Consider the following 26,537-nt stretch of genomic DNA (forward strand, 5'->3'; position numbering starts at 1 on the left):
AAAAAAAAAAATCTCCATGGGACCATTCCAGCAATATCTATGATCATTGTCATGCAAAGGGTCACAGGAGATCTGTTATCCCTAGGATCAATAATAACAAGTTGGAAAGGCCTGGTGCTGTACTTGGAATACCATGTAAATTTTGGGAGTAAAACCTCTTGATTGGATTGTATGTACTCAACTTTCTAGAACCAATCAGAGTCAACTAGTGAATGTCCATTATATGGCAGATTTTGCTCATGGGAGTGAAAATACAATCAAGACATATGACTACCTAGACCTGCCTTCAATGAATTTATAATCCAGTAGGTAAATCCACCTATTGAGCCTGTATAAATGCATATGTGTATGAAGTGTTTGCTCTATGGGTATCACACATGGTATGTAAAACTCAATTCTCTATCAACAATAAGATGCAGGTAAATACAGATGAAGACTCTGAGGCTTAGAGAACAGACAGCTTAACAGAACTGGGATGGGACCCCAGGGCCATGGAACCCCCAGCCTACACTCTTAACCTTCCATTTTAGGAGAAGAGTGCGCTATTGGTTATTTTCTTTATTACAAGCAATTAATATGTGTTCCTTTATGAAAATACTCTCAGTGACCCAGCCTTAGGTTTCCCCTGACATTGCGATATAAGGAAGAAGTTCTGCAAACCCTTTACATTATGAAGAAACCCAAGTGGGGCAGTAAAGTTTCCATCAGGAGCCAACAGAGGGCAGCAACAGACAAACCAACTACCAAAAACATCCTCCTGTGGACACCCTGCATCTCTCCACTGGGACCCTCATGCCTCAGACAGTGGGGGAGATGCATGTAGCACTTAAGAACGTCAATTTCTTATCACCATTAAAACAGCAAAAACAAACCTCACGGTAGAAGAGGCTAAAAATGTCCCCCGCTGGGATCAAAGTTCACTTAGAAAGTGTCTCTTTTAATAAAGGAAACTAAGGGATGAGGGATGTGGCACTCCTTCTCCAAGACATTTGACATCCATGGATAGTAAATATGCCTGAGAGCTTTTAGCCCAAAGCTGGGAGGATGCTTGCTTTCCCACGGGCTCCTTGCAGACAAGCCAGATGTAGAAATGCTAAGTATATGTGCTGGGTCTGGATGCACTAGAGCGACAGGGTCCTGAAGGCAGGCCTGCAGCTGTGAGCACCCGCCCTGCACTGGCATGGTTTGTGTCGGTGGAGTGAGGGCTGCCATTAGGGCACCAGTGACAACAGCCACACCACTGGGGGGCTGAGGATTGCTCTACTGTGACTGGCACCTAGTGATCAAGCACTCATTGCTTGTGACAGCATGTCACTCCTGCACTTGTCTGAGATGAAAAGAAGACTTCAAAGCAACCAAAGTACTCCTTCAGCAGGAAGAAGAAGGGGATGAAACATGTAGATTGACGCTGATCAAAATGGCGCAAAAAATGAAATACTAAAATAAAAAGGCATGAATAAATGAATGTCTAGCCTCTAACTTCTGACCAAAAGGCCCATGTTGTATCTGCAAGCATAGCAGTCTCAGCCAAAGCCACAGTCACATTAGGTAGAACATACAAAATTGCTGTCATTTAACTACTTTTGACCTACAAAAATGGCAATCGCATGTAGCTTAACCCAATTATATTAAAAGCAATAATGATAGTAGCTAACCTTCATCAAGCACTTACTAAGTGCCAGGAACAGACTCTAAGTGCATTCCACATGTGAACTCATTCAGTCTTCACGATAAGCCAATGAGGTAGGTTCTAAGGTTGTATCCAGTCTACAAACGAGGTTATGAAGGACCGGAGAGGTTAAGTAACATGCTCAACGTCACACAGCCAGGAGGTAGCAAAACTCAATTTGAACCCAGCCACTCAGTCCAGATTCTCAGAGGAGAGAACATGGGGGAGGGTTTTTTGGAGAAGACAGGCTCTAGGGGTCAACCTCACAGTCTGCTTTTCCTTAACAGGTCAGTCAGTACACATTTGCCATGTGCAGTTATCGGGAGAAGAAAGCGGAGCCTCAGGAACTTCTACAATTGGATGGCTACACTGTGGATTACACCGACCCCCAGCCAGGTACCCACCGACCCTCAAGGCCACGAGCCCACAAACCCTCAGCCTTCCCAAATCAATGGTCAACTAATAATTGCTGGGCACTTATTCCATGCTAGGCACTAAGTCAATTTACTAAGGGTTTCAGCTGTCAATGACACAATCCCTGATATTATGCCATTTCCATCCCAGTTGGTTAAATGCCATCCTAACCTAGGGTTTTGGTTTTACTCAAGGGATTCTCTAATTTAAAACCAAAAAGGAAGAGCATTTTTCTTTTACCTACCTGTATCCACATGAAATATGGACTCTACCATACAATGCTTAAAAAAAATTCTGAAAAAGTAGTAGTCCTACATGTACACCAAAGAGAGAGAGAGAGAGTGAGAGTGAGAGAGTGTGTGTGTGTGTTGTTTTTCACCAGTGATGTGTGAGCTTGGCAGGTTTCAGTGACCAAGTGAGCCTGCCCAATATATCCATATTCCCTAGCTACAATTCAAGAGCTCATAAGGTTAGCTGGCAGCACTTGAAAACCCTTCCTAAATGTCTTTTTCCCTGTGAAGACACCAATCCACAAGCAGAGACAATGAAGCTCTTAAGCCTTATATAACTAAGAAAACTACACAAATGGTAGTATTTCTTAAAAGTTCTACACCGCATAAGTTCTACATCCTGCCCCCTCGCACCTCTCCCCCTACCCATTTTATCTTTTTCCCAGAAAAAAAAATGAATAGAAATCAGCCTCAAAGAACCTTCAAAATGGGAGGGGGGTGCGAAATCATTTCAGCATATTAATGAACAACAAGCACCAACAGCCCTCTCCCGGAGAAGTTTATTTTTATGCCAAATCTGCACAAGGAAAGCATTTCCAACCATACTGCATTATTTGGCCCAAAACCTTTTTTTCTACTCCCATATTGCTCTTCCACATGCAACAAAATACACATAAAAGAAAAACAGAGTTTGAGAGAAGATGGGGTGCTAACCTGAAAAGGTATGGCAGGGAAGACCTTGGGCCCAGCCCACTTAGTAAAATTAGCACCTTCAGAATCTCAACCGAGTGACTGGGCCCAGCCCCACCCCTTCGGACTTTCATATGTTATTTGCATCCTGCCGGAGCAGAATACAGAGCTGACCACATAAGGCATGAATTAAATGCTCTGCCTGGAAATCCTTCATAATGAGTAGAACCAAGGAGTTTGAAACAAACAATTTCATGCAACTTCTCATGGAAAGGATGGGGCTCCTGCCTTAGGAAACCACTCCTTAGGACATTCTGTGATGGTCTGTGTTCTTCTTAAGTCATTGGGTTTCCTTCAGAAAAATAGATTCAGTCCTCCTTAGGACTTTTATTTTTAAGTAGAAGGCTAGGGTGAGGCGTGGTGGCTCACATCCGTAATCCCAAGGCGAGAGGATCACTGGAGACCAGAGTTCATGACAAGCCTGGGGAACAGAGCCGGACATCATCTATACAAAAAAATTTAAAAATAACCAGCGCATGGAGGCACACATCTGTAGTCTAAGCTACTAGGGAGGCTAAGGTGGAAGGATTGCTAGGAGTTGGAGGCAGCAATGAGCTATGATTGCACTGCTGCACTCCATCCTGGGTGACAGAGATAGACCCCAACTCAAAAAATAGAAAGAATTGTAAAAATTAATAAATTTTAAAACATAAAATGGGAAGCTAAAGGGCCAATATGAGAAGGGAAATCAATACCATCTTATGACAATAATTCCTTTTAAGCCAGTTCATTTTCCTTTCCCCCATGTGATTGTATTTAGCCCTCACAGTAATCCCACAAAGTAGATAAGACCAGGATCATTACCCCATTTTGTAAATGAAGAAGCTGAGATTCTGAGATATCAAAGGCTATTGTTTGAGACTGCCTGGTGGCTGAGCTGGAACTCCAGGTCTAACCCATGTCATGCTTTGGCATTTGCAATAAAGCATAGCTGCATGAACAGCTATAGCAAAGCTATGGTTGTTACTTCATCAGATGAAAGCAAAATTATCTTCCCTCAGTGGGGAGGGCAGGAGTGGAGAGAACTATTCTATCTACATGTGTAAGGAGTAACTGTGCACATATATTTTTAAAGCTTATTTCTTTTTACATCGATCCTATGAGATATAATTTATAAATTTCTTTATGAAAGATGTAAGTGGAAAGATGTAAAATGTAAATCAATTATGTTCTTTAGAATAATAAGCATCTTCCTCTATCTTTCCATGTGCTAAGTCCTATTTATTCCCCAAGTAATGTTTGATTGAAAACGGAGACTGAAATTCTCCCAGTTGTCATGGGAAAGTCTAACTTGGCGTGGTGGCTCACGCCTGTAATCCCAGCACTTTGGGAGGCCGAGGCGGGCGAATCATGAGGTAGGGAGATCGAGACCATCCTGGCTAACATGGTGAAACCCCGTCTCTACTAAAAAAAATACAAAAAATTAGCTGGGTGTGTTGGCGGGTGCCTGTAGTCCCAGCTACTCGGGAGGCTGAAGCAGGAGAATAGCATAACCTGGGAGGTGGAGCTTGCAATGAGCAGAGGCCGTGCGCCACTGTACTCCAGCCTGGGTGACAGAGCAAGACTCCATCTCAAAAAAGAAAAAAAAAAAAAGAGTGATTACTGGCCAGGTACGGTGCCTCACGCCTCTAATCCCAGCACTTTGGGAGGCTGAGGTGGGCAGATCACTTGAGGTCAGGGGTTCAAGACCAGCCTGGCCAACATGGTGAAACCCCATCTCTACTAAAAATACAAAAATCAGCCACATGTGGTGGCACACGCCTGTCATCCAAGCTACTCGGGAGACTGAAGCAGGAGAATCGCTTGAACCTGGGAGGCAGAGGTTGCAGTGAGCCAAGATTGCGCCACTGCACTCCAGCCTGGGCGACAGAGAGAGGCTCTGTCTCAAACAAACAACAAAAAAGTAATTATTAAAAATAAATGTTCCTGAGCCCCACTTCTAACCTGTGAACCAGAAAGAGGGAGAGATCAGAACCTTTGTATTTAAATAAGCACTGCAGGGGATTCCTGAACACAGTAACAGTTGCCAGCTGGAGAGCCAAGCATTTTAACCAATGTCCTCAGATTTGAGGAGTCTCCTCAACTGCTCCCTGAAAGGTGAGTGTGCAAATGGGGAGGACTTCAGACTCTATCTCTCTCCCTCTTTCTCTTGATTTTATCCCGGTTGTCAGTGGACCCCACTGGTGGTGATTTTGGGCTAAGAACCCCTGTGGCCTATTGCTCTCTGCCGTGGAAGGGAGGGATGCAATTAAATATTGTTGCCTTAGTACCAGCCTACAGTCTAGGTGGTTCCCCCGACACAAGCATTTTCACTAAATAAACTCTACTTGTTTGGGTCCTTGATGTTTAATTTGGTGATTTGGCAATGTAAGTTTCACTTACAAGCTACTCCTTTTAAGCTAAAACTGAAAATGCTTCACTTTACCCTTCCCTGTGTATGGTTTGGAAAGTTTGAGACAATCTCTCAATTTCTATCTGATTAGGTAATGAAGTCTTCAAATAAAAGAATATTAATCTAGAATAATTCAATGCCACAGTTTATCAAACAACTAAATTATTCTTATACAATTCATAAAGACCTTTTTTACCCTCATAAATGGACCTCGGCCATGCAAGTTGTTGGAAGTGAAATTCCTTTCTCCTAGAGAGCTGGCCAGCATTCCTTTGCCTGGTCTGCCTTCATCTATTCCCAGACGTGTCTTTGTCTTTGGCCTGTGGAACTGTGCCCTCGTTCTCCAAGGAGAGCCCATGCAAGGTCACACATCACATTCTTCAGATTCAGTCCCCAGGAATTGTTGCTTTTTCTAAGACTGATGGCCTTGCAGTACATGTGGGTCTTCACTTTGTGGATGTTCACTTTGCTTTCTCCTCTCTTGGTTCTCTTTCAGCTGTCGCTGTTCTATCTCCTTCTTGCTTTCTTTGGTGTGTCCTCAGCCTCTGGTGCTTTCTGAAAAAGCCCAGTTGCTTTCTGCTGCTGTGCTTGTCATTGCTGCTGTTGCTTTAGATGTTTCTCTTTGCCCTTACCCACTCCAAAAATAGGCTTCATTTTATTGTTCATAATGACTCTTAAGAGAGCTGTTAGTGAGGGCCAGGCCCTGGATTCATGCTTTGGTGCAGTGTAGCACAATGGTTATAGTCATCCACTCTGGAGTCAAACAGCAGAGGTCAAAAGCCAGCTCTGACACATACAAGCCAGCTTTGTGTCCATGGGCTAGTTACCACCTTCCCCATGACTTAGTTTCCTCATCTGTAAAAATGGAATAACAGTACTTACATCATAAGGCTGTTGGGAGGATTGAATAAAAATATAGCAACTTCCTGGTGTCTTTCCATCTCTACATCTAAATAACTGCACAGTGGAGAGGGCTGTCCACTTCCCCAAAGTAACTCCATGAACTGACTTTCTGACAGTAGCTCCAGAAATACAGTATCCCCACCCCAGCAGCAGACCCTGGGGGAGGGGGAAGGCTTGGGGCTAGTAAAAGTGATACCTGGTCATGTCTGTCCTGGCATTCCTTGACTGTAGCAAAATAGCTTATTCCTAAGGATACCACGAGACTAGGCTACAGGTCTATTGATCCTCTCTTCCTTTTAACTCTTTATTGCTCACTTTTCAGGATTAAAGCAACTCTCAGAGCTCTTCTTCCTCCTCCTTCCCTTTTCAGAATTTTCCTTTTTATTGTGCTATTCATTAAGTTTATCAGGTTTCCCCAGCTTGCTAGCTACACATCATCGTACCAAATTATGTATTTTAAAACTTTCCATACAAAATTAAGCAAAATAGTCCCTTATAATAAAAGCCACCACAAATCTTTTAGTGAAGCTTTATTGGTGTGATATTATCAGACCCTCCATATAAAGAGGTAGCTATTTATTGTCCTAAATCCCTGGCCATTCCAAGTGCAAAACTACCAACAGACACCTGTGCTTGCAGCGTAGACACCTCAATAAATAGCGTCGGCACAATGAAGAAGTCTTAATATTACCAGAAATCATTTCCAATGACAAATATCAAACAGATTACTGGCTGGACCTCATTGGAAATTTGGGGATACTAATCACTCATTCATTCCCCTCTTAGTTTTTAATAATTGAGGAGGTGATGAGGAATCTGATGAAGATATGAAGTATTATTTCCAGCTAGAGAGTACCCAGTGAACTAAAATACAGGCTTCTGGAATATGCTGATGGACACAACATAGCTTTGGCCTGAACCCAAAGAGAAGTTTCCACCTACTTCTCTCTAAATTTTAACCTCGAGAACTGCCCATGGAAACAGATGGATCTAGAGCATATTCATTTATTAAACAATTATTTGTATACCCACTATGTGCCGTGCACTATTCTAGGCACCAGGGATACAGCAGAAGCAAAACAGACAAAAACTACCTGCACTTATGAAGCAAAGTAAATTATGTAGTTTGCTAAAAAGTAATAAGAGCAATAAAGAAAAATTAAGCAAGATAAGAGTCACAAGAAGTGGAGGTCAAGGAAGGTCTCAACAGGAATGTGATGTTTAGGAAAGGACACAAAGGAGATAAGGTGTGAATCATGCAGTTACCTGAAAGAAGAGTGCTCCAGGCACAGAGAAAAGCAATTGCAAAAGTCCTGAGGTGAGCACATGCCCGAGTGTTCAAGGAACAGCAAGAGGCCAGTGTGGCTACAATGAAGTGAGTACATGTGTGCATAGAGGGAGAGAGAGAGTATTAGGAGAGGAGGTTAGAGGTGGCAGAGGACCAGTTCATGGGGCCTTTCAAGCCTTGTCAGAACCAACGATTTTCCTCTGAGTGGAACACGGAACTGCTGGCAGGTTTTGAGCAGAAGAGTGACATGACCTGACTCTAGTGCTAAATCCAGGACTCTGGCTGCCTTGTGAGAATCAACTACAGACAGGACAGAGGCAGACAGGTCAGATAGGAGGCTGTTAAAATAATCCAAGGATGATCATGGCTACATTTTTGATGGCCACAACTGGAGATGGAAGAAGTGGTCAAATTCTGGTAATGTCCTAACGGTAGAGCCGTCAGAATTTCATGATTCGTTGGAAGTGGGTAGTGAAAGAAAGTAAAGAGTCAAAATTGACCCCAAGATTGGGGGCTTGAGCAGCAAGAGAGGTGGGCTCAGCTTTGCTGAGGAGGTCAGGGAGAAAGACCAGGAGTTCAGTGTTGAGTTTCACAAGCTTGGGATGTCTATCAGATATCCATGGGGAGAGGTCAAGAAAGATATTTAAGCCTGGAGTCCAAGGGAAAGGTTCAGGTTGGAGGGAGAAATGTGACGGCCATCAGCGTACTCATGGTACTTAAAGGCTGGATGGTATCACCATGAGAGAGGGTGTAGCTAAAGAAGAGAAGAAGGGCAAGGACAGAAGGCCAGGGCATGCCAGCATTTAAAAATCAGTAAGAGGAGGAGCCACCAGAAAAGACTGAGGAACAGCGGCCAGGAAGGTAGAAGGAAAGTAAGGGTTCCTGAAAGCTAAGTAAAGAAAGCATCTTGAAGAGAGGGGAGTGCAAATGCTGCTGATAGGTGGATGGGCCCAATAAAATGAGGACTTTGAATCAGTCGTTGGATTCAGCAATGTGGAGGTCACTGGTCATTCAACAATGTGTCCACTGAAACCTGGACAAGTTTCAGTGGGGCAGCAGCCTGATTGGAGGGGTTGTAAGGCAGAAAAGGAGGGCAGAGACCCTTGCTACTCAACATGGGGTCCTCACACCAGCACCATCTGCATCATCTGGGAGCTTCTTAGAAATGCTGTACCTCAAGCTCAGTTCCAGACCTACTGAATCAGAAGCAGCATTTTAACAAGATGCCCAGGGGATTCATATGGGTACTAAAATTGGAAAAGCCTTGGTAGAGATTTCCCTTCATTGTAAAGAGCAGAGCAATAGGACAGTAGCTGAAGGGAGAGATGGGGTAAAGAGAGGTTTTTGTTGTTGTTCTGTTTGTATTTAAAGATGAGGGAGAAAATAGTATGTTTATAAGCGGATGTCTGTCCCCCAAGCAGGCAGCCTGCTTGACAGTTCTATCCCCATCAGGACACAAAAAGATAAGATCCAGGCTCAGAAATACTTCTTCAACATCACAGTCCCACTCTGTGGCCAAGTGAGTCTCAGATTTCCCATCCTAGGTTAATTGCTACCCCCACTCTTCTGTCCCAAAGAAAAGCAGCAGAAACTGCTCTTTCAAGGGCTGAGTCCAGTTGAGAACATCACAGCTCAGCTTAGTAGAAGCTGTTACTCCCTTTTCTTCCAGGTTTGGAGGGTGGCCGAGCCTTCTTCAATGCCGTCAAGGAGGGAGACACCGTGATATTTGCCAGTGACGATGAACAAGACCGCATCCTGTGGGTCCAGGCCATGTATCGGGCCACGGGGCAGTCACACAAGCCTGTGCCCCCGACCCAAGTCCAGAAACTCAATGCCAAGGGAGGAAATGTGCCTCAGCTGGATGCCCCTATCTCTCAATTTTGTAAGTAAATATGCCATTTTACAAAAATAGCTCAGTAAACTTTCCAAAGTTGAATTAGAAAACCTAGTTGCTTTTGTATTTAAAATTTATAAAATCATGTTTCCTGAAAACATATAGTGAATTCAGGGGGAAAGTTGGGACAAATGTTAGATGAAAGTAATTTTAAAGTGCAATACTTGACCTTCTCTCACAAGGACTAAATGAAGGAAAGTGTATTTTTAGGTGGATTTTTATCTCTGTTTTGATGAGAGTACAGAATTCACAGCCAAACATGTATTTGTTTGAGTCCTTCAAATATAGTAGATTATGTATGTCCTTGCTTCATTTCTTCCTATTAAAAGTAATTTAAAAATAGGGTTGATTTGAAATCAACTTAAATCTGCAATTTAGAACCATTTAAAAATAAATGATGACATTATCACATGCAGTGGAAAAAAAAAAAAAAAACACAAAACATGGTACCTAAAATCCCATTCCGAGCTAAAATACCAGGGACCCAAAAATGAGACTGTCTCCTTAAACAGCCTCAGTTCATATTCAAGTTTTTTCTCCTCTTACCTCTGCATACATTTAATTTCTTGTCCCTTTTCCATGTCTTCTTGCTACCTAAAATGGCTTTTATCTATCAATACTTCTGATACACAGGGTGAGGTGAAAGCCAGTACATGTTTGGAAATATTGATTAAAACAAAGAAAATGGAGAAATAAAGTAATTCATTTTTGTTCCAAACATTCATTCTAAATAGAGTCTTTTGCTTTACCCTGAATATCAAGTCAATCAGAGATAACACGGGTACAAGTCATTTTTAGCAATAATCATGATGATTTATTACTTTAGTATGGAACTCACTCATTCATTCTAGGTCATTGAGCAACTGTCTAGAAATCAGACATGCTAATGAGAAGGACAGACAAGGTACCAGCTCTTATAATACCTGCATCCCAATGGGGAAGGTAGTAAACAAGTGAACAGATAAATAAGAGAGCTTCAGACACTGGTAAATACCATGAAGAATGTCATTTAGTGGTGACTGAGTGAGAAGGAGAGACATTAGACAATCAAAGAAGTTTTCCCCGAGTTTCAGTTCAAATGATAGGTAGTCAGCCCCACAAATATTTGAGGAAAGAGAATTGCAGCTGAAGGAAAAGCAAATGCAAATGCAGAGACTTAACCTCTAACACAGTGCTTGCACGATCTCTCCTCTGTTGCTCTTAAACAGAACGTGGAAGTGGGTGGAATAATTTTGCAGCTATAACTACTAAATAGAGGTAAACTTGCATTTTGGTGAACTCTACTGCCATGTCCATTTCTGTCCAACAAGACTATATTCTTACACCTTGCAACACCCTTGTTGATCAGGAAATACAACTTCTTTTGGATCGCAGATTCTATCAGATGCTCCCAGGAATTCCTGTCCAGTACTGATGGTGATGCATGCCCTTGTGGAACAGTGTGAATAATCATATAATTGCTGTGAGTTTCCACACAGAAAATCATGAAAGAATAAGAAAGATTGGGGTAAGACTTGAGGGAAAAGGAGTAGCTTTCTGCCCACACCTACCACCAAGTTCTCCCCTCTTGTATTCTCTAACGTCTTCCTGCATTTAGCTTTACTTGAGAGCAGTAAAGACAGTAATAGTTACTAGTCGAGATAAATCATACCCAGTGTTTGTTTAATTGTTGTGTTTTAAAAAAAAAGTAAGACAAAAATCCCTCCTTTCACCTTGCCCAACATGCTCCTTTGTAATACATTTGGAAACAGCACATCCTATCATAACCTCTTGTAAAGGAATTACCTGTGTATCAGAAAAAAATTCTAACTATAATCACCATTCAAATCAACCTCATAAAGCATGTATCTCAGGTGATATTTGGAAAATACTGATCTTATTTCCAAATAATCTTCATTTCTTCTAAAGTCATTTCACCCTACATTCAGTGTCTCTGTTCTATCATCTGCCCAGATTAAGAAACTGCTACATAGTTTGCTATTGACCCCACTTTTTCCTCACCAGTATAAGATGAAGGACATTCAGGAGTAAAATTAGAGACAAGACACTGATTAAAAAAGAAAACCTGTGATGGAAGGTGCTGAAGAAGAGATGTCTCTTCATGGAAATACGTGGGGGCTCTTGATGTAGATTTCTCTCTGTGGATAGGATTCATTTAGTTGTGAAATTAGAATGCCAGCTGTTAGGCATCAGCAGAAAGATTCAATTGAATACACACAGCTTGATGTGTATCACTACTCTAGTTGAAATAAGGAACTTTTATTAAATGGAGCATCCGAAGCAAACTCCTAAGAGTTAGAATTTGGGGGGGTAAATGATATCATCCCTAGGGAATATGTAAAGTAGGCTAAGAGATGAGTGAGAAAGCCAGATCATGCATGCCCCTGGGATTTATCAGTACCTGGTGGTAGATCTACCTTCTTCTGTACTGTCTCCTTTATTACTGCCTAGGAATGGAAGTTTTCCAGAGAGCATGAGGCCCTGCTACATCTACCAGGTTCTAAAAGAACAAGCCACTACAGTCAGCTATGGAGACTGTGTAATACAGGAAACACCTTGCATATATACAAAAATGTGAATGGCAGCCATTGAGTTCTGCAGTGCCCAATCTGCACAACTGTACACAGTGGCCATGTAATAAATGGCAGCCCTCATCCAGAACTTCAGTCCAATAGTGTGGATCCCAGTCATCCCATGGTTACTTTATTATCCCGGTAACAGAGCCTCAACACTGCTCCAAATTCTATCTATTGCTAGTTTAAGCACTTAATAAAAACTGCAGCCAGAGTACCAGCCAGTGTGGCTTCTGCTCCTATAATTTAAAAGCCAGCAGAGACAACCAGTTAGGATTTAATCAACCCAACCTTTATGCCTGAGCATCTGCAAAAAGATCAAGAAAGGAACCAGGAATTTTACATTCCATGGTATCATTGGGTAGTTATGCACAGCAACCAAAAGGGAAAAAAGTGGCTAGATATGAGGGAATACAGTCTTCCCTCAGTATCCATGGGAAATTAGTTCCAGGATCCCCTGTAGAAACCAAAATCCATGAATTTTCAAGTCCCTTTTTAAAAATGGCATGGTATTTTCATATAACTTATAAACATCCTCCCATATAATTTGAAACATCTCTAGATTACTTACAATACTGGATACAATGCAAATGCTCTCTAAGTAGTTATTACACTGTGTTGTTCAGGGAATAATGACCAAAAAAAAGTCTGTACATGTTCAGTACAGATGTAATATTTTTCTGAATATTTTCAATCCACCGCTGGTTGAATCCACAGATGAAGAACCCATGGATACTGGAGAGCTGACTGTATATCATAATTATTAGTGGAGTCTGCCATAGAAGGTCATAATTACTTCACAACTTCTGTAATTTGTAAAATTTGAACCGTCACTACTAAATAGATCAAGCCTTATGCATGGGTAACTCAGTCAAACCCACAGTGTTGATTCATACTTACGGTAACCAACTCATCCTAGTTTGCCCAGGATGTCTCTCCTTTTAGCACTGAAAATCCTGTGTCCCAGGAAACCCCTCAATCCTGAGCAAAGCAGGACAGATTGGTCACCAGGTACTACCAAGCAAGAAAGATGAAAAAACAGTCATAACATAGTTGTAAAGAGCGAATTTTCATTCTTCACATACATTTGGTTGCCAATCTATACAATGATTTATTTTAATCGAGTCACATCACAAAAATTAAGTCGATCACAGATTCTCTAGCTAACAAAAAATGTAAAAAGGAAAAATCAAGTATTGCATTTTAAAAGGATTTCCTTGACTGCCAAAAAGGTAAGGGTCATTGTTAAGTACTTAACTCTGCACACATCTCATTAAATCTTATTTTTGAATATTTGTTCAAAGTACTTGCCATTCTTGCTAGTGAATAATTTGTAAGAACAACAGTCTTTCAGTGACTTAACTCTATAATCACTTTATTAGTATTTACAAGACAAAAGGAGGCTACATAGAAATGGAAAACTACATACAGAAGGGAAGCGATATAGAAATATTTTGGGGGTAGAGAAAAATAAACACTCCAGTCTTGTCATGTCGCTGTCTGTTTAAGGGAAACTTAAGAATGGACCATTTTTATAGTTTGGAAAACTTGGTAGTAATTGTGAGTTTATTTGGGTCTTTCTAAATTAAGTTTAACAGTTTTTATTTTTTGCAATTTCAAAAGCTCAATTTTAAAATGAAAAGACACGTCGAGAAGAGTGGAGTGGGGTATTTATGTGGAATTGTAAAAACTAAAAAATAGATCCTGCTATTCATTAGTTTGTGTGTGACTCTACAGAGATTTTTGGGAGGGTTTCACCAACCTTTAAAACTTTTTTGTTCTTTTGTAGTTTTTGTGTGTGTGTCATTGTTGATTTAATTTTTTTCTTTTTTGTTAAAATTTAACAAAATTAAGTCAGTACCTAGCTATACAATGCTTTTAAACAAGTACTTGCAATTCTCCAATTTTTAAGGCCAATGCTTCTTACGTTGGAAACGATGTCCAAATCTGTAGTTGAGTGTTCCACGATTTAGTATGCCGCGTGGCCTCTTGTTGAGATACCTTATCCCCTGTCCATTATGTGTTAGTGGAACAGTAAAAATTAGTACCTCAATTCTCATTTGGATTAGGGTGGGTTCGGGGGAAGAGGGTATTTTAAGCTTTGACATTTGGTCAATGGTTATTTAATATATCACTTGCAATGAGTCATTTTAATGTCTGTTTCTCAACTAATAACTGTTAATCACATCATAGAACCCCAAAGTTGGGTATTTTTGAGAATTGTTCTATTTTTTGCTACCACCTGAACGTCTTCAACAGTTAGGGGGATTTGGGTTACTGTTGGTTTGGGGGAGGTTGATTTTGTTTTTTGTTTTGTTTTGTTTAAGTTTTCTTGTTCAATCTTTGCTCGAACCCAAGAACTTAGGCTGCTAGGTTAGAACTCCTGTCTGCTTTCCTGAGCCTTGTTGCTAGTCTTTATGTTATTCTGGTTTGTTCCTTCTTACCCTGCTAACTTCTAGCTGGACTGAAGGGTAAGTGCTCCCCTATAGCTAGCACAGCTCAGATAATCAGACTAGATTATCTGACACCTGCAATGTGCTTCCCTCCCCCTTAAATCTTCCTCATGTCTAGACTTTGTAGTACAACTTTTCATGTTATTTTCCTGACCTTAGGTTTGAAATGTAAGCTTCCATACTGAAACTAGGATGCATGTGATGTGTGCATAATTGCCTCCTCTCCTTGGCTTTCATATTGGCATCAAATGATCCTCTGAGTAAAGCCAACCATTAACATCTAATTTTTTGTTCACTCCAAGAATATTAATTAACATCACAACAAAATGGCAAATAGTGCCTTTGTTTCATGGAATTCACAGCTACCTGACTGCTTAATGCCTGAAAACAGATCATTTTGCACTCTGATAATGTGCTGTTGTTGTTGTTGTTGTTGTTGTTTTTCCTTTCCCATTCCAAAGATTCGATTGGTCAGAGTACCAATGGTGTGGTAACCATGGATACCTTAAAAAATAAGTGGGGTAGGAAACCCAGAGATGTTAACTGAGCAAGACTGGAAGAAATTGCAAAATACAATTAAGAAAGCAAATGCATTATTTGAACACTAAAGAATTCATTCTACCTGGCTTAAGGGTGTGCTCTAATGTAAGACCCAATAGAGGATTAATTTGGAAAGGAGAGCTACAATACATGGAACTACCACACACAAAAACAGGAAATTAAGGACATGACTGAATCCATGTCGCTCATTTACAAATGCTTTGGATTCACAGTCTTAAAATGCCAAGGAGGGTTTGAGCCTCTGGTCTCAAATGTCATTCTGCTACTCTCCCAAGAACAATGACAACAATAACTTTTCTGACATCATTTGTATTTGTATTAATTTTTCTAAAAATGCCCATGTAAGAGAAAAAGGAAACTTTAAAACTTTAGAAAAATCTTTCTCTTCACTATTTGAGTTATTAATAAAAAAGAACACACACTTCCTTAATTTACGTAGGAAAAAGCTATCAACCAAAACTGTGTTGAGGAAAGACTTGGCATGAGAGGGAGTTAGAAAAATTGGTCAAGAGAGCAGGCAACTATGTATTTGAGTATTCTGAATGCCAATTTAGAAGAACTAGGTCATATCATTTCTCCTGACCATTTAATAATAGTCTTTTCTTCAAATTATTTTTGTTTCCTTCTTTAATTTGCTTTTTCCTCCCTTTCTTTTTTCTTTTATTTTGCATAAATGTACCCCTGGCTAGCAGACAGATTTTTTTCACCACTTCAAGCAGATACTTAATTTAACTTTACTTTCCTTGAATGTCTGATGAGGCATTTTAAAAGGTTTCTCATAGAATGTAAACTTAGCAGGAATTTAGGATTTTGCTATACTTTTTTTAAAGAATGAAAGAAAGGATGGGTGAATAGATGACTGAATGGATTCTGTTCTAAACAAATTTACATGTATTTTGCACAACAACGCATTGCTATCCTAGTAGATTTTTAAACAGTTGTTTGCCTTAATTCCTTTCTATAGTTTTATCTCATAAAATTTTGCTATATCTTCTTATATTGTCAACTTGCAGTTGCTACATTGCAGTAATGCAATATCAAGTAATTAATTCAATATTAATGTAATTTGGATGACCCAAAACCATACTGTAAATCATGTCCCTTTTCATTGTAAGAGTAAATCACTTTTTAAAAGAATAGATTCCCACAATCAGGTCTACAATTTTCCAAACACCATGATTTGATCTAAACAGACCATATGAAATGAAGGTTTACCTCACTGTTAACTACTTCAGACATATTTAACATATTATTCAGTAGTTAATTGAGTATTTTCATGCCATACAGTGATTTCTAGTAAGATTATTAATCAGGTATAGACAATTTATTTTTGCTCCTGTTGGAGTGAATGTAAAAACATCGAGTACTCTGTAAGTTAATATAACTACAGCAGGGAAAAACTAAAATCATTTATTTATTTTGCTTGAGATCATTGACAAAATCTGTTATGATTTTTACTCAAAGCAATTGTCTGACAATTATAGAAATTAACATTGAAATAAACATCACACACTTATCCTTTTGGGGGTATTGCCATAGTAGTTTTAAATTCAAGATTTCTGCATCATGCAATGTGAGCCTTGAGAGCTTCCAAAGAAACTCTCCACTCTTGGCCATTCATATTACCCCAGTTTAGCTGAAGGGACCACGAAGCAATTAAGTTGTTTCTCAATTAAGTGGTCTGTTTGTGCCTCTGGGCAGCAGGCATGTGAGGACCAGTCTTTTGCTTGCTGTGCAGAGCTCAGGCAGGGTACAACATCCCCTGGTTACTTGAGTATTCCAAGAAAAGCTCTTCTAGAAAAATCCATAAACAACCAGCTGCCATCAATCATTGTCATTTCTTTATTTCATGTCTTCTGATGAGGCTGACTACTGTCATTGTTCGTTATTGTCCAAACCATACATTCCCTCTTGTACTGTCAAGCAGATATGACAAGCACACATTTTCCATATAAGAGAGATACAAAGTCACCTTTTAATTTGCAGTTTGGGTTCACAGATGACTTTAGAGTTGCATTAGCTATTCTCTTGCCTCTAGCATCCATCAGGAGTAGCAACAGCCATAACTGTGCTCTAAATTTCAATGTTAAAAGAGCTACCTCTAGCTTATTACAAAAGGGATTCATGAGAGAGAAGAGCCTCTTTCGGACAATTTGTTAATAATATAATCATAATTATTTTCAACAGTGAATTTTTCACTAGCCCAGAAAAATTTCCAAAATGTAATATTACAAAGTAAAAAGGTAGATTTGACCTTTTACCTTCAATCCCTAAGCTGTTGGAATAATAGGAAAATTTCAATAAAATGAAAATTTGAAAACTATATCATTCTTCCAGGAAAATTACGTTTATTTGCTAGACATTATTGCAAGTCTATCTAAAAATATATATGTTAGAAGCAAGATCACATCAAGTATGCTTGATATTGAGATAATAGATCATGAAAAATAGTATATGGTTTTTCATTTGTGAGGGAGGAAAAAAGGAAAAGTCTATCAAACGTGAAATGAACCCAAATATCATGATCAAAGAACAACATAAATGACAGAGTAGTCAATTAGGGACCATATCACTTGAATTTTAATAAAGTAGATTAGATGAGATGAGAGTATAAAACCCACGTAATAGTATCACTTTAGGAACCAGTGTTTTCCCAACATTCCTTGAATGTCAAGTCAAAATGGTTTCCAAGCAAACTTGGGGGAAGGTTTAGACTAGTTTCCGCTTGAAAGTGCATCTGCTCTCCATAAGTCTGTATGTTCATCAACTGCATCTGTGTCATGGATACCATTGACAGTTCTTGAAGTTTCTTAATGTAGGTACCAATATCAGCGTTATCCAACCAAGCTTAGTTTGAAGACAGTCTCCTATGCCCATGTCATAAAGGACTAAAAAATCCTTATGCAAGTAAACCCCCGAAGTGAAATAGGTAGCAACATTTGCAAGGTGTGTTGAATTATGCCCTAGCTGCAGAGCCTATAAAATCACATAGCTCAGTCTCAGTACATCAGTACATCTGGAGCCCTTGAAGACCAAGCAGGACGTAGGAACTACTTCCTAAGGCTAGGTCTGACAAAGGTAAAGATGATTGAAATTGGTTCTTAAAATGTCAATCTTTGATTTCTAGAAAAATACAGCTAATGAAAAAGAGCATTAGGATGCATCTCCCAAAGCAAGAGATCATCCAAACATCACTGGGGTTTTAAGCAGCCACTTTACCCTCCTAGTTCCTTTTTGCTTAACCTGATGTTCACATTCATTTTTATTCTCTTGACACATGCCAAATATTGGCAAAGGAAGTGATCCCAGAATGTCCTGAATTCAGGAATTGACTCTTTCATACTTCTTGCTCTGGGCTGTTTTCCCTCTGCTAATGTCAACATTGGAGTTTTCTTTTGCTTTAATCAACCAATTCCAACTGTTTGTACAGGGAAAAATGGAGTTGCAAGAGCATTTTTTTTTTATGTTTGACACTGTGGAAGAACAGACCGGGACAGTGCAAGAATGACTGTATGGTGTTGCTTGGGAAGCGCCCACAAGTTCTTTGAAACAGAATTTGGAACAGCTGGACCACTGCAGTGTTTTATTTTAAAATAGACAACATATGTAATGCATATGGTCCTAGACATGTATGGAGACACAGGCAGACAATCTGAATGGTATCCAAAGACACCTGCACCTAGAATTCTGTTTCCTTCTATAAGATTTTTTTCCCCTAAGAGCACATGTTCCTACTTTTGGATTTGCAAGATACCATCTGAATCCCCATGTGTGTGACTCCTTAATAAAGTCAATGAGAAGTTTCCTGGGATGAAGGTGTCAGAGTAAGTCAGTTAATAACCCCTCCTGAGGACCTGGCTCTTCTAAGAGCTGGCAGGGGAAATAACAGATTAGAAACTTGCCCTCATGGAACATGTTATCTACCAAGGGATTCAATTTTATGTATGTGTCTTGACCACAGAGAAATTGGAAAATAACCCAGTGAAAACACGGAGACAGTATGTAGGAATTGGTTATACAGGGACAGAAAAGAAACATAAAGCAGGGAGATAGGGAAGGACTCCCAGCTTCCTAGAAATGATAAGGTTTAAGAAGCAAAGAAGGAATAGAACATTAGCTATAAATACAGAGACATCATCCTTGGCTCACTAACAACTTGAAACAAACTGGCTTTTCAAACACTAAAGATCCTGCTTGTTTACTCCTCGCTAATGTTTATCGAACACTTAATATATGCCAGGGCTCTAGGTACTTTCCAGGTGCTTCTCTTCAGATCCTCTCAACAGTCCTCTGAGGGTAGACTTGAATTTTACCTTCAATTTACAAATGAGGCCAAGGAGGCCCAGAGGCATTAAGCACCCTGCCTCATATCACATACCTAGTGGTGGCAGAGCTAGTCTCAAATCTAATCTTTGTGACCTGCCTATGCCCAGCCACACTTGCTATGCTAGCTCCCATTAAATAAGCTGTTTCCAATCAATGTAGTATATAAATATTCCATAAAATCAAGAAAGAAAAATATTTGTTAATAGAGTGAATTTCTGTATTTATTCTGATAAGATAAATTCTGATTTTAACAAATATGTTCTTAGTGCCTACTATGTGCCAGGTACTGTTCTAGGGCTGGGAATGTGGCAAAAACAAAAAATACCAAAACCCTTGCTTGGATGAGCTTAAACATGAAATTTTTTTCATTAGCACCTTGAAACAGCCTTCCAGGCTTACTCCTTCTCCTTTTTTTTTTTTTAATAACATAATAAGCTCAGTAAATATAATAAACTCAATGAAACTCAAAGATTTTGTGGGAGCCAGCCACCCTCGTAAGCGCTCTTGAGTTGTTGGAACCATTAGAATAATGAGCCCAATGTTGAGTAAATGATAATTTGGGGAAAGTAAAATCCAGAGGCTGCTCGCTTTACTTGCTGGAAATTCCCACTGCATTAAGCTCCATTCCACACATAGTGAGCAAGGGATCTAAGGATCATTAAGTTACAGCCTATGACGGCAGGAAGGGAACTGAAAATTCAGCTCCTTTTACACACAAGGAAACTGATGCTCAGAGAGATAAACAATGCAGCCAGCATCCTACAGTTATTTAAAAACAGAGCTCAAATTAAAATCCAGACCTCCTAAATCCAGTCCTAGGCTCGTGCTACAAGTGGATGGGGAGAAAGAGGAGAGAAAGGAAGAAGGGAAAAGGAAGTTTTATTTTGACAAGGTTACTTTTTTGAAAACGAAAGCAGACTGATTTTAGGCTTTTCTGTAAGCTTGCTTTAAAATGTTAGTAAAAAACGAAATTGTTAGTTAGACTTACTCAGCCTAGAATTAGCACCACAAAGCCGCATTCATTGAGCCATTGTGATGGACTAGGGGGTGGGGAGTGGGTCTGAATCCAGGTCTCCATAGAGGAGCCAAGTCGCCTTTTCAGATCCATTTCCTGAGTTGAGTGGCCAGCAAAGCGAAATAGGTCATCAGCAAAGTTTTCAAGAGTTTCAACAAACAAACAAAGAGTAAGAGACTTGAAACATGTGCCATATTTTTTTTAACAGCTACAAAAGAGCCCCCTTCTCTCTAAGCTAAATGACCAGTTGTACCATCATAATTGAAGGCAATAAAATAGCCAAGCCAAACTGGCAGAGTAAGGCCCCGGCCGGTTTGTCAGCTTGCAGCCTTTTCTGAGAAATCGGAGAGCAAGAAGCTGCTGCTAGCCAAAATGCCTGATCTATCTGTTAAAATCGGGAGGCGAGGGATGGATGAGGCTTTTTGTGAGGAAGAAACAGCATGAGCAATTCGTGCGTACCCCACGCTTAGTTTTTCCTGAGTTAAATTGATTTGGGACTGACAGGTTGGAGGTGACAGGGCAGAGTCTATCAAAGGGGATAGAAAAATGTCACCTGGATTGCAGGAGTGTCATTATGCCAGGGGAGACTACAGTTGGAGCAGGTTTAAGACACTTGCCTTGGGCCAGAGGAGTCACACACATGCCCTAGAAGCAGTTAGCTTTCCCGGGAGCAACAACTTCCTGGTCATCCTAAGTCAAAGAAGAAATGTAGTTTGGAGACCAAACAACCGAACTGAAAGAAGCCTCCTAGATGAAGCAGCCAACCTCAAGTTGAAAGCACTTTCCTGAGGATAAATCTAAGGCAGTTAATGCAGCAAGGAGGATTCTCTCAGATTCTCTAATATAATTCCTGCGCATTTGACATCCTTTCCAAAAGCTGTGTTTTATTATTCTAATGGAGCGATTTGGCTGTTAAAATACACATTCTTCAACTTGCCTTCTGGAAACCGTTGCTTCTGTGAGTCTTGGGCATAAACGACACATCTCGTTCAAACACGGACCACTTGCTGCTTCTATGAAAAATGGCAACATTTTTTTTAAAAAATTCAAACAATAAGGAGGTATAAATCTGACAATACCATGCATTTAGGTTTGAGTGGTTTATTAATACAATATCAATAATAATAGGAGAAATCATCATCTGAAAGTCACACTGCTAACCATAACCCAAGCTTACAGCCATACCCCAAGCATGGGAGAGGAAAAAAAAAGCTGCTTGGGACTGAGGCCACATATGAAAATATTATCCAAACTACTCCCAACTCAGAAATCGGTTTTTCCCGTGTCCTGACAGCATCACTAGTTCCTGGCAGGTCCCCGTATTCCAGTAGAATGTTTCCTGCAAAAGGATGAATAAAATCTTTTGCTCGATTTCATATAAGATTCTTTTTCTCCATAGTCTGCATATCAGAAGAGTCAGTAAAGATGAGGTGGAGTGAGCCAATTTCTTTAATGGAGAGCACCTTCATTTCTACCTCTTTAGGATTTGCCTGGTCACACACGAGTTGAATTCTCTGAGTTATTTTGCCAGTTGAGTATAGTGTATTTTAGTTACACGTGTTGAGATTAATTAGTTAGCCCTTAGGAGGTTTTGCCTACAGCCTTCACCCCGTAAGGAAAAGTGTGAATACATTGAGACTATTAATTCACAATAAATGGCAGATCATAGCCCTTGCTGAGTAAATTTGTTTGTCTCTTTCCTAAGCTTTGCTAACTGAGTAAGCATACTATAAGGCAATGTCCTTGATTATCACAAACTAAATTCCCATTTAACTTAATCTCCAGGTTTCAATGAAAATCTTTTTTTTTTATTTTTAATTTTGGAGGGTGGGGACTCAAACCTTTTATGAAACCAAATTGGCAACGCGGATTTGGAAGAAGAGGATATAAATATTGTCACTTTGCTGAAAATCAGCATAACCCTTTTTTCAGATAATCCCAATAATTGCAGAGAAATTCCTGTAGACATAACCACTGGAATGGCAGAATCTATTGAAAACCAACAAAGCTAAATAGGCTATCTTAAGCAAAGATCCGATCTGCTTTCAGTGTTTGGTGAAATGCAGGCGAAGTTACAGTCTTGTGCTTAGTTTTTAAAGAACAACATAAATGCACTGGAAATGTGATCATTTGATAAACATGTTGATGCCAATATATTTTTGCCTAAATGCAATAAACTCACCAGTAAGTGATGCAAGTTGACAATGGGAGGTAAAAAGAATATCTTGGGGATGTTGGTGGGAGGCAACGGGGAAACAGCTAACGTTCATAATGTCTAGTGAATTCCTGTGTATTTGAAATGTCAAAGAAAATGTGATGTGTTTCTCTAAATTGTGTCTCTCTCTACATGTATAAATGAACAGACGCAGATAGAGCTCAAAAACATGGCATGGATGAATTTATCTCTTCCAACCCCTGTAACTTTGACCACGCTTCCCTCTTTGAGATGGTACAACGCCTTACTTTGGATCACAGACTTAATGATTCCTATTCTTGCCTGGCAAGTATATTCTTTGGTCTACAGCAATATAAACATAACATTTTTTTTCATTTAAATATTTATCTACCTTTATGTCAGAAGCTCTTTTCTCCATTACAGAATCCCTTTAACAATTATAAATGTGTTCCCGATTTCCTGGGTTGAGATAGTTTTACTTACCAAAGAAACAAGACTGAGCGGGAGGAAGTTATCAGTAGAAACAGATCCAATTCCCCAGCCTCCCTATCTTAGCTTCCCCCTTTTCAGCTGCTACATGAGAAATATTCCCAAGAGGGTAATCGAGTTTGGCACCTGCTTGTGGAGAACTTGTAAAAATTGCCTCAGTAGCTTAGAGTTTAAGATGCCCTTCCCTCCCCATCCCAGATCTGGTAATTCTATCTCATTAAATGAATGTATTCTCTTTGTGTATTTTCTTAAAGGTTAAAATGATTTGTAAATAAACTTTATTTTTCATAAGCTAAATTGATTTGGGTTTGTTTGTTTGGATGGCTTTTTTTTTCTTCACAATATTCACAGCATTTTTTCACCCTTTGAGGGAATTTTTTATGGTGCTTTAGTTATTTGGAAATTCAGCTATCTATCCAGCAGGAGTATCAATATTTCCTGAAATCCTATTTTAAAGCTAGATTTAAATGATTTAAATGATTTAAATTCAAAGGAGTGCTATTATATCTTTATTGGATTTCTGAAGATACATTTTTGGCTTTAAACTATCAAATTCAAAAGCCTAAAAAAAGACCCAATTTACTTTCTTCTCAAGCCATAAATTGTTATTTCATTTCTTAAAAGTAAATGCTATTAATCCCACTTTATAGATGAGAAAGATGAGGGAAAATGATGAAATGTCTTTATATAGAGGAAAATTCTCATCCCCGATTCTAAACACTGAAGTTAAGAAATATATGTCTATATAATATTTATACTACATAATAACTAAGGTTAACATATTACTGATACTAATATGTAAAATGACAATCTCTTTCTTTTTTCTAATTTTTAAATTTCTCTATTTTTTGTACCAAAAGCCAAGATATAAAAAAATGTGGATAAAATAGTCTTAAAAACAGAAACAGAATTATGTGGAATAATTTATTAATCTGTATCTCATGAAAGATTCATTGATTATCTCAGGTTTAGAATTCCTTCATCAAAAGAATCTGAACTTTGCCAAATTGGAAAGGAACACATCATTTTGACTTAAAAAAAAAAAAAGTAAAAAGCTTACCTTGCATTGCAAGGCAATTTTTCTCAAATGTGTTTTGTACAATTACGTGATTGTTCACATAATTATAAATGGCATTCATGAAACTTGTAAGAGTATGCCTCTGAACTTAAATCATTCCCTTTTATATGTAATTATTATTCCCTTAAGGAATTTTTTGAGGTATATTATTTTCAAGACTTTTTCACATTATCATTTTTTAAAACAATTTTCTTTGTTTTGAGATTCACTGTGAAGGAGAATTTATAAATGCTGTCTTAAAAAATTAAACCAGAAATGAAATATTAAAACTTGCTTTCCATTAGTTACTTATAGGCTTAAAATTATGGTCCAGAATCTAAAATTAATTATGAATAGCATAAAATAGCTTCCTTCCCTATTTGTATACCTGTATATATTAGTTATTATTTCAAAATTTCAGAAAATAACAGAAATTAAAAAGGACCTTATCTCCTGCCTCTATATATTCCATTTTCTCATTATTACAATCTTTTTTTCAGTTAGTTTTGGAGACCGACCAGCAGGGATACATAAATTTTTCTGTGTCTTCGACTGAGTTCCTAATTGATATTTCTTCAACTCTTTTCAAAGCAGCTATTTTGGCATCTACAAAAGACTTGGTGTCATCTGAGTCGTAGAAAATATATTTTAATCTTTCACAGCAGTGTTGTTTCTAAGATTTAGCATTTGGGGTAGCAGATGGAGTGGCAAAGAAGTTGCCTATAGGGGCAGCCCACTGCCTCGACTACTCTCCGCCCTCTGCAGTAACTTATAATTTGAAATAGGAAAGATGCCGTCTTTCGTTGGATGCATCACTGAGCTGCATGTTGTCAATTGAAGATTCCCAGATCCCTAATACAAGATTAGAGTGTTGCAAAGGCCTCTCTCGCTGTACTTCTGTGGCCTCTACCTGCTCCCTAGTCACTTTCTGTTTTTGCCTTTTCTCTCCCAAGATGGAGCATTATTCAAAGGATGACTCAGAGAAGACCCTCAAAGTAAAATTAAGTTTATATTTAAAATAGCCCCAAATTTCCAGCTTACAAAGTACCACCTAAATTGGTTTATTTCTTGCTTTGAACAGACACTGAAACCAGAAAACACAATTTTATTTCAGGCTCTGCTTAAGGGTGACCTTGAGTGGCAACTCACTTGGCCTTTCTGAGCACCTGTTTTCTTAAGTGCATAATGGGGCTAGCAATTTGCATCCCATCATGCCACCAAACCTGCTCTAAATTGGAGATCTGAATTCCCATCCTCTTGTGTAGCAGAGTTTGGACTGGTCCCATAGCAAGCAGTAAATAATAAGAATACAAACAATTACCAGAAGAGAAAATAAAACTCTAAACCAGACACAAGAAGTTCCTCTCAGTTTAGTGGAATTACATCTGATTCACAACTTGAAAACTAAGTCATGCTGTTCTCTTTGGAGAGTTGTGTTATTACCTTCATTTAAAAATTTTAAAAACACTCCTTCCAAATTGAAAGGATTTATGAAGTCCTGGCACGTATGTAGACCAACCCTAAAATTTCTTCATGCTCTAGAGTAGAGAAAACAAGAAGACTTGGAATAAGACAGAGCTGGATTTGAGTCCTGCCTCTGTTTTGTATTATCTTTGTGAGTCACTTAACCACCAGGGTTTCCATTTTCTTGTCTATAAAATAAACCTTCTCTGTCTACCTTACAGAGTTGCTATAGGGCTCAATGGAAAGTTCTCTGTTAAGTGTAAAGCTCTATATCAATGTAGAACATTAATGTTATGATTTCCTCTTACCAGTAACCATGACTTTGCCACATTCCCACCCCAATACTCCTTTAATGTATATGGTTCAGTGTTTGAGCAGTAGGTGAGACTCTGTTTCTGGAACCAAGCTGTCTGCTAATCTAGCTCCATCACTCACTAGGAAATTTTATGCCCTCCTGAACTCAATCTTTCCATCTTTACAACAGGGATAACAGAATGTACCTCATAGGTCCATTATGACGACTAAACCACAATGTGCTGTGCATAGTGGCTGGCACATAATAGGCAATCAAGGAGTGTTAGCTCGGGCTATTTTTCAGTCCCCTTCTCTAGCCATTCCCAACTCTAGCAGCTCTCCAGAAAACAACCTGTATTTAAAAGAAAGTCTCTCCTTTATTCTTTATATAGGGCTGGTTCAGTCCTGGCCAGGTGTTTGTACTAGACGAGTATTGCGCCCGAAATGGAGTCCGAGGGTGTCACCGACATCTCTGCTACCTCAGAGACTTGCTTGAACGGGCAGAAAATGGCGCCATGATCGACCCCACCCTTCTTCACTACAGTTTTGCCTTCTGTGCATCCCATGTCCATGGGAACAGGTAAGTGTG

General features: G+C 39.3%; 1 protein-coding gene across 1 annotated transcript in view; it reads left to right on the plus strand.

Moving 5' to 3' along the window:
* CADPS (Ca++-dependent secretion activator) overlaps positions 1-26,537 on the plus strand; it is a 482,801-nt gene that overhangs the window by 318,491 nt on the left and 137,773 nt on the right. Inside the window, 4 exon segments of the mRNA XM_011947195.1 lie at positions 1,957-2,065; positions 9,316-9,528; positions 22,832-22,968; positions 26,341-26,528. Coding sequence (XP_011802585.1) covers positions 1,957-2,065; positions 9,316-9,528; positions 22,832-22,968; positions 26,341-26,528 — 647 coding nt within the window.

The sequence above is a fragment of the Colobus angolensis genome, unplaced genomic scaffold, assembly GCF_000951035.1.
Source record: "Colobus angolensis palliatus isolate OR3802 unplaced genomic scaffold, Cang.pa_1.0 Scaffold26, whole genome shotgun sequence".
NCBI lineage: Eukaryota > Metazoa > Chordata > Mammalia > Primates > Cercopithecidae > Colobus > Colobus angolensis.